This window comes from Zerene cesonia, chromosome 12, assembly GCF_012273895.1.
Source record: "Zerene cesonia ecotype Mississippi chromosome 12, Zerene_cesonia_1.1, whole genome shotgun sequence".
NCBI classification, from domain to species: Eukaryota; Metazoa; Arthropoda; class Insecta; order Lepidoptera; family Pieridae; genus Zerene; species Zerene cesonia.
Genome location: NC_052113.1, coordinates 388188 through 397321, shown reverse-complemented (window position 1 = coordinate 397321; position 9134 = coordinate 388188). Strand labels below are relative to the sequence as shown.

Here is a 9134-nt window from a genome sequence, read left to right as displayed (position 1 = left end):
GGTGTAACTGCTGTGGGAAATCCACGGTGGTGGTGGTGGTGCTCAGGTAAGCTTCGTCCTAATGATATTACGATCCTAAAGAATATATTTTTCAGCTTCTGGGATGATAAGTGTTCTGCGGAAGAGCTCTAGAAGGTGAACAGCAAGTAAGATCCTTTCTAATGATACCATGGTCATGTCGAATGTGTTCATCAGCATCTGGGATGATAACAATCTGTACAAGAGCTCTGGGAGATGATCAAAATGCTCATCAGCGACAACAACAACAGCAGCAAACGGTACAGTAACCGAGTTTTCAGAATACTCTTACACTATTTATGAACATAATAACAGCAGGAGCATGCAAAAAAATTACCTCTCCACAGTTACGTCCAGCTTATATAAAAAAAAAACATCACTCATATATATATATATCGACCAGAAACATTTCACCTATTTTCCTTATCCCTTTTCCCTTGAAAGAGACACTACGTCTGCGAATGTTCATGGGTTGTGGTGATCGCTTACCATCAAGCATATCACCAGCTCAGTTGCCCGCTTATAGCATAAAATAATTTGACAAAAATTGTTAAGGTTTATCAACCTTCTATGAACTAGTTGTTTTGTATATCGTTAATTTATTCACGAAACATGGCAATGTGTAAACAATTAATAAAGGCGTAATTGTGAAATGTAGGCTAATAGGTCCTCTGATAGTTTCCACCATTGACTGATGTGTTGATAACCTAAATGATAATAATAGTAAATTAATGTCGAACAATAAATTGAAACAAATAATCGATAAATCAATTGATATCTTTGTTTACATTTTTTGTCACAAATTGATTAATTGCAGTCATGATCATTCGCAATTAACAAGGAATATACTAATTAATTTACTTGATAAGTTAAATTATCATCATATTTTAAGATTTTTATTAAATTTTATATTTATCACTTATTTCCAGGGTGTCGGAGCAGCTGATAGATGACGTCATTCTCAGCTGTGCCCAAGAAATGGAAGTACAGGAGTATATCCAGAAGATGTACCAGAGTGAAACGCGTTGATCGCACTAGATAATGTGTTTTTTTTATATATTTATATTCCGGAAATTGTTGTTTTATTAAAGTGACCCTTATTTGTATTATACCTGTTTTATTATGTATTTAGTGGCTTATAAAGGCAGAAATTACTAACTGATGGATGATTAAGTTTGCTTTTCTTAATATCGTATCTAGAAATAAAACAAAACGATAATTCACTAACATTCATTTATTACCTTATAAAATTAGACAACAAGAGCAAAAGAACCATCCCTCTATAATAACCACCTCAGTCTTTCAGGACTCGATTTGCTTAATTATTGCTATTTATTACCTTACAATTACAATTCGTTTTAACCAATCATGCAAAGTGCTCTACTAATATTGAGCAGTTAATGTTAAACAAGGAAAAACATACACATTGGCCTCATGAAATCTGGAACAAAGTTATTAAAAACGTTTTGGTCCTTTAGTACTAACAAAAATAATACATTTTTAACCTTTTACAAAACGTCAGTTCTTACATACTGTGCGTTAAAACATTGACAATAATTATAATGTAACTCTGTAATACTTTTATTATAATAAAATGTTTGCATTACCTACATAAATAAATAAGGCACTTAAACATAAGACTAGGTTCGCACACCCGGAAGTAGTTAACCAAATTAAATGTATACAAGTCCTATAATATTTACAAATAGCAACAGCTACACTTGATCGTCTTTTAGAGTTAATCGGAAAGAGTTCAGCACTTCCCCGAATTTCGCTTTCTGCCTTTTTAAAGTATCGTTTTTCTCCATTTTCGGCATCTTTGGTATGCTTTCAGTACTCGATGTGTCCGTTTGATACGCCTCTTCGGGAGTGGGCGGGTTTGACTTCATCAGCCTTGATTTAAGCGGCTGAGGTCCACCCGATGCGAAAATATTCTCTAATTTCGACTTTAATTCTTCTCTATTCAAACTGACGTTATCTTGTTCAGGTTCTGGTTCAGCTTCTTTCTCTTCAGCGTTCACCGGCTTCAGATTTTGTGCTGTTTCCTTTGAAATTATTTCTTTTTTCAAATCGTAAAACAGTTGTGGTCTTTCCCGGCTCAGAGCAGCTATGTCAGTATGCTCCACCACGTTGCCTGTCGAATGAGAGCGTGTCCTCTTTTCATCTTCATTTTCATTTTCAGAAGACATTTTGTTTTGGAAAATGTTGTTCAGTTTGGACATGAAGTTGATCTGTTTGTCGCTGCCAAATATCATCGGCCCGTCGTCACAGGAGCCGTTCGATTGAACGCTTTCACGAGGTTTAGCCTCTTCTTCTAGTTCTTTAGATCTCATCTTGGTTGGTTTAGAGGAAATTGTGTACGACTTTTTAAAGTTGGGACTGGTGAAGAAATTTTCATCGAGCGGCGGTGGTACTGGTATATGGAATTGTTCCTTTTCTTCGAATAATTCGTTGAGAGGCGTTTTATCCAAAGTATCTGAATAACCTGACTCATCAGTTCTCGAATTGTTATCACTTTCGTTTAATTCTTCAATATTTTCTTCGTCCGCATTATTTATTCTAATTATAACAGTGTCGTTTTCCACATCATCTGTATCGATGGTTCCAATATCGGCATTTTCAATGGGTTTCTCGCTTTTCTCCTCCTCTTCTTCGAGTCTGGGCAAATCTTCTCTATGTACTTGCGCTATGACATCATATTTAGATAATACTTGATTACCCATAGATGCATCTGAACCGGCATCCGACAGTTCACTGATCGACTTCCTATGAGGCTCGTGTGCAATTGAAGCGTCATCTTCGTCTTCAGTGTGATCTTTTAAACTTATGATCTCTCCATACGATTCTTCCTCGGCTTGAATAACCTGATCGAGTAAATCTATGATTTTCGCTTCTTTCTCTTCATTATCTTCGATATACGCATGCTGTACTATTATGTCTTCCGTAATGAATGGCATTTTTCTAATATTCTCTTGTTGTATAACCAGCGTGCTCTCTTTCTGTTCCGCATTACGGTCACCTCCGTTGCTACTATGGTTTATAGTATCGGGAGGTGTAGGCGATTCGACAAATATCTGAACGGCAGGCTTTCCGTTCTTTCCCACGTGCGACTCTTCTTCATCTCCTCCGCACTCTTCTTTTCTCTTGTAGCAACAGACACAAATTATGTATATTGGTATTCCTGAAAACAACACAAGCTATTATAAGTTGCTTATACTATAAGTATAAAATCAAATACTCAGGATGATTATTATTCAGTACTATGTCGAAATCTTTTTATTATATTACTATTTTATAAAACATATACGTTTGCAACTCACGGCGACCAGCAAATTTCACAAAATATTAAATTGTTAACCTTAGCACCTATTATGCCCATCTCTTAAAATCGCAAATTATTTAAATATGAAAATAATTATAATTTTTAGCTTACCAATAGCTATCCAAACAAGGACTCGTATCCAAGTGTGTACGCTGATGAGTATCATGAGGTTGATGTTCACGTACATGCTGAGACACGGGATGAGAGGCACAAGGGGAGTCTGGAATAAAATTGTAGTTTATTGGTTTATATTTCAAGATATTATAATATGGATTTAGCTGAAAGGAGACAACAAACTTCACACTTTTTGACATACATTAGTCTTTACTAAGTTATTGTAAAAAAAGGAAACAATTTTGCAGCATGCCACATTTATTTAGGGTTTTATGATGAGGTGGAGTGTTTTTCAAATATGTCAAGTAGACACGGTGAATAAGAATTTTTTCAAACTGATTCATGCAGGCGTTATAGCGTTATATACTTTAACAATAGATTATTAATTTTCGAAATATCTTCTCTAATTTTGTACATGGTTTTATCATAAACTGAGTCAGACAGGAGTTATTGACGTTACTATTAGGCACGATCTTTTAAAATGGCGGACCGAATAGCAAATTTGAAATTCGGAGAGAGCAACCAAAATTTTATAAAAATTACCGACTTTTAGAAATTCCGAAAAATTGTGCTTGTAAAAAAATAGCAGTAGCAGGATAATAAAAAACAATGACTAAATGAATAACAGAAGCAAGTATAACAAATAGCATTAACTAAATTCACCTTAAAAGCCAACTCCTCCTTATTCTGCGGCTGCAGAGCCATCACAACGATCAGCAAAAAGCCCGCGCAGTGCAGGATGGCGGCGGGAATCAGCGGCCTTTCCACACGGGTCAATATTAGAGCTGTGGCGAGACATACGCTCGCTGAAATGATAGGAAATTTTTATTAACTGGTTTTTTAGACTTTGTAATTGTAAGGAAATAGCAACAATTATAGTATTTTTTTATCTACTTGCGGGCAACCGAGTTGGTGGTTCGCCGAATGGTAAGCTATCACCACCGCCCGTGAACATTCACAGAGGCAGGGCTGCTGCAAATGCGTTTAGGAGTAAAGGATAAGGATAGAGGATTGACTAAGGAAATAAAGGAATGGACTGGGAAGGGTAAAGAAAAGGAAAGAAAAGTCGGAGGATTCCCACTCACCGTGCGAAACAGTATTATTTGTAGTCCGGTATTTGTTTATCCCACAAAGGCCATTTGTTTAGTCTAACACTAAACTAGATTAATTTTAACACTAAGTAACGAATCTATCTCACCAAACAAAACTAATATGAATTTGATAAAATTGGATGTTGTCTTAGTTGGATATTTCTCGCCGTATCCCAGAACTATTTTCACAAAATTTCGTTTGCTTGTTGACGATGAATCAGAGCGGTATCTGTAATGCAAAATAAAGAAATAAAGCTTTATAATGCATTCATTATAAATGTATAAATGAAATACATATATAAAACGAGTTCCTTCATTTATTGTAAATTTCACCAAGAACTGAGACTCAAAGCACTTTTATATATTTTTAAGTTTTTGTGTTCCATCTTGTTATATAAAAACGCAAATATGGCTAATGCTATCAACGTTCAGCCAAATATAGCCACTATGATTGAAGCATCCATTAAGAAAAGATTATGACAAATTCAACCCCCTGGGGGATAAAGCGAATCAGGGGGCAACTACTAGTTTTAGGTATAAAGATTTAGGTAAATGCTTTTCTTGTATTCTTCCTTTTTCTGTTACATGAATCTGGTATTGACAAATTCGCATTAATAATGTTTTAAGAAGTTAAATAAATAAACCGTCTCACCGAAGCAGTATGACACAAGCGGCCACAATGGTGTAGGAGAGGAGGGTCCCAACACACATCATCATCACCAGCTCTTGTAAATCCAAAATGGCCGACAGCACAGCTACAACAAGGTGATATTAATATCTTTAAAACTAAGAAGAGCTAACTATTAATATGGAATAACGTGTTATTAATTAGTAGGATAAGAAAACGAATCCTAGGTCTACCTCTCGATTTGAATATAAAAAAGACAGTTCGGTTTATTTGTACTTGTATTTTACACATAACCAAAATCATACTCGAAAAAAATATATCGCTAGTAATATTTTCAAATACAAGCAAACAGATACCAATAACAGCAGTGGGCAGCAGAGTGGCAGCGACGGGCGCCTTGTTGCGCAGTGCTGCGAGCCAGTGCGGCAGCAGACCGTCAGACGACATCGCGTACAGCAGCCGCGGCAGCGGGAACAGGGCGCCGAATAAACTATACATTCATTAAAGGGTGAACATTGAATATAATAAATACTATCATAATAAATTAAGTAGATAATAGATACTACGTCATAAACACATAATATTACAAGTACTAACTCACTACTGCCTATTTGGCTTGGTTGGCACCGACTTCCAATAGATGAGTGAATAGCGCTTATAGTTATTAAATGTTATTTAGTTATATATTATATTTAGTTTATATTAGTTAATCATTCGTATTTGAGTGGTTTTGAGGTCGGTTCAACTTCAACCGATTGATAAAAACTTTTTACCATATTATTTAAGGTGTAAGTAGATTCTAAAACGTATATTTTAATTCTATTAACTATAAATCAAAAAACCGAAATTCATTCCAACAACCTTACCAAACCTACAAATTTTAATTAAATTCAAATGTCACCTGGCGGAGATCCCGAACACGGCCCCAACGGACACGATCCAGCGCGCCCACTCCCACCCCACGAGGCTGAATGCGCTCGCCACTGACGCCACTACGTCCTGAAATCGAATCGAATCGATCTGAGTAAATTATAACATATGTCCTTTAAAACATTAAAATGATAAAGGGGATGAAGGTGTAAGTGGAACTTTTATATTTGTCAGAACAGAGAGTCTGTGATTTATGAACTACTTTTAATTATTTATAAAAAGATATGGCATTTATTTGTGGAAAGACAACTTTTGATCTGCTTTTGAATAATGTTTCCACTTATAATCGTAACTGTCCTAAATATATTGTTTGAATAATAATTATAAACTGAAGAAACACGATTTTACTGACTTATTTAATAACGATCATCAGTCGGCTACTTACGTCAAAAATTAAAATCACGTCATTAATAACCTGCTCCTAAAAAGTATGTCAACCTGGTACATTGTTTTGAATTCCAGAGCACTATGTAAACAATATTTCCCAGTACTAACTACATACTCTTCCCACTTCTACTACCCTGGTACATTGTTTTGGGTTACGGGGCAGTTTGTAAACAAGGGGCGTGGCTTGTGCAACTATCTCGCTCCCTCTTTATATATAGTTAAATATTTCGTAATGTCCTTATTTAAAGTGCAATAGTATATAAAAACATAATTTATTCAAAAAAAAAAATGGTTGCCTGTAAAGTCGGTTTTACGGGCGAAGATTTTACGTGACAACGTCTTTTTCTCGGTAGAATATTTATTTATATGAATATTACGCCAAGAACGCTCGAGAAAAACAGAGACAGAGACACAAGCACGCGCCGATTCAATGCGCCTAATTCTCTAGTGCTGCGCGCGCGGCGGACCGATCATAGTTCGGTGACTCATCGTAACGTTACCGGGCGTTACACTTTTTCAAGAGTGTCTCCGAGCCGCAACCTAATTTAAGACGTTGTCACGTCAAAAGTAAATGTACTTATATTTAATACGTATATTCATAAATTTTAAAATGAAAATTAAAATGTTCTTACAATATTCGTTAAATTATAAACAGATAGAAGGAAAAAAAAATCCTTTTCCCGAGAAAGTGTTCGTTTAATCATTTAGATTCCTGGATTCATATTGTATTAATGATATCAATGATTACGTTGCGAAACTTTTCAAGTATTATTGTTTTACATACCATAACGATATGCACATATATTAATTTCTAAATTATTAACTTCCAAGCCCCTATCAGTATCCACAGATGCGTTTATTCGTAACTGAACAAGAGAAATCACGCGTATAAGCTACCTTTATTTCAAGTTTACTACATAGGACAAGATTGCACACATCCAAATAAGGGGAGGTTTTCGACCACCCTGTGATGCATGTTCGCCTGGTACTTGATGTTTTGATTTAAAGTGCAACTAGGAAACTGCCCCTGAAGCTCTCGTGAAGAAAATAAATTTATATCAAACGATATTTTTTCGTTGTAATAATTAAAATTCTAATTATATTTTATAACTCCTAACTTTTGGCTGGGTGCACAGATCTTTATGATACTTTTTTTATTTCAAAGTTGCCTCCCGTGTGGCCCGATTTAAATTTGGTCTAGGTCTGAGTTGGGTATGTTTTTTTATTAAAATAATTATATTCCATATAATATTGTATAATAATAAGTAGATATTTTAATAAAAACACCGATGGATGATATCGAATCTGCATTGTGATTTCTGACGACAGTCAAGAAACAAAACTGTTGATTTTTCTTTATTATATAGTCGCTTTATTTACTAGTTACTTGCAAAGGTGTTTCGCTTTTTGAAGTGAAACTTCTTTAGAATCGTTGTGATTTCAAAGCTGATGTAACGGAAAAACGACAGGTGAGAGACACAAATACAAAAAGAGTGAGACACAAATATACATACTATTTTAACGTTTATATATGTCGGCGTGCAACTGCACTTCAAACAACATAGTCACGCATCTTCTAAAACAAATCTGTTTCATTGATTGCAATTAGGGTCAAAATAATGTTTAGAAATGTTTGTTCTCAAATTAAGAACACAGATTATTATTCTTTAATATTTGTCGGTAGCATTAAAAAAAAAAAAAAAACTAACTGATTTACTTTTTGTAATCATCTTAAATTTCTTAAAGCGTTTTGTTTATAAATTTTAGTAAGTTGCGAGAATTGATGTTTTTATTCAAACAAATAATACGTCCAGTTTTGTTATAAAAAGCCGAGCGCGCGCCGGTTCAAAAACACTTCGACTCGAGCTGTCGTAGCGAGCGGAGCTCTTGAAGAACGAAATAAATTGAAATAATTATTCACAAGTGTTTTACTTTCTTCTACATCACTCAGTATCGGCGAAGCAATGCTCAAGGAAGTCGGGACGTCAGCGATGCTAGCGACACTCGTCTTAAAAACAACCACGTGCACCTTCATCCGTTAACACGTGTCACGCTTCATCCGTTATCAGAAGTGGGATCGAAACAAGCTTCGGTCCCACCCACGGCCACTACAGCTTCGGTTCAACCTGCAACACCTGGAAGAGTTCAGGACAGCACCATGGTGATGGATCTTTCTTCACTGAACCATCCACACCTATTACGGATGTACCAACGATCAACTACAAGGCTGGGCGACCGAACACGATGGGAATGTCCTCAAGGATACTTCGGAATCTCGCACCTGCGTGCTGTGGAAGATAATTTTTGGTGAATTCACACACTACTGTGAATGATTCGGTATAAACATGCATGCTATAGCGCCAGGTATTGGCCGAGCGAATGGCCAGTTGGAGAGCCGGGAGACCAAGTAGCGGTGTCGGCGGTACAAGAACCTGATCCAAACATCGCAGCTCCCGATCCGGTGCCATCTACATCTTGAGCTAGCCAGCCAGTCCAGTTGGCTACTAACGACGAGCTTTTACCATCGGATTCAACCCGTATGTAACAATAAATTTATTATTATGTTATCCTCATAAAGGTTTATTTCTACATTTATGATAATATTACAAATCGACGAGAATTAAATATCTTGAGAGTGGTACCT

The 9134-nt window shown here is 35.9% G+C and overlaps 2 protein-coding genes across 2 annotated transcripts in view; one reads left to right on the top strand and one right to left on the bottom strand.

Annotated features, from left to right (window-relative positions):
• LOC119830906 overlaps positions 1-1074 on the top strand; it is a 9170-nt gene extending 8096 nt beyond the window's left edge. Inside the window, exon 4 of the mRNA XM_038354095.1 lies at positions 948-1074. Coding sequence (XP_038210023.1) covers positions 948-1047 — 100 coding nt within the window. The 3' untranslated portion in view covers positions 1048-1074. The remainder of the gene's footprint in view (positions 1-947) is intronic.
• A 659-nt stretch (positions 1075-1733) lies between these two features.
• Positions 1734-9134, bottom strand: part of LOC119830905 (high affinity cationic amino acid transporter 1-like) — a 13002-nt gene continuing 5601 nt past the window's right edge. Inside the window, exons 8-14 of the mRNA XM_038354094.1 lie at positions 6075-6172; positions 5530-5663; positions 5198-5300; positions 4653-4774; positions 4118-4260; positions 3452-3560; positions 1734-3199 (exon numbers count right to left, since the gene is read on the bottom strand). Coding sequence (XP_038210022.1) covers positions 1734-3199; positions 3452-3560; positions 4118-4260; positions 4653-4774; positions 5198-5300; positions 5530-5663; positions 6075-6172 — 2175 coding nt within the window. The remainder of the gene's footprint in view (positions 3200-3451; positions 3561-4117; positions 4261-4652; positions 4775-5197; positions 5301-5529; positions 5664-6074; positions 6173-9134) is intronic.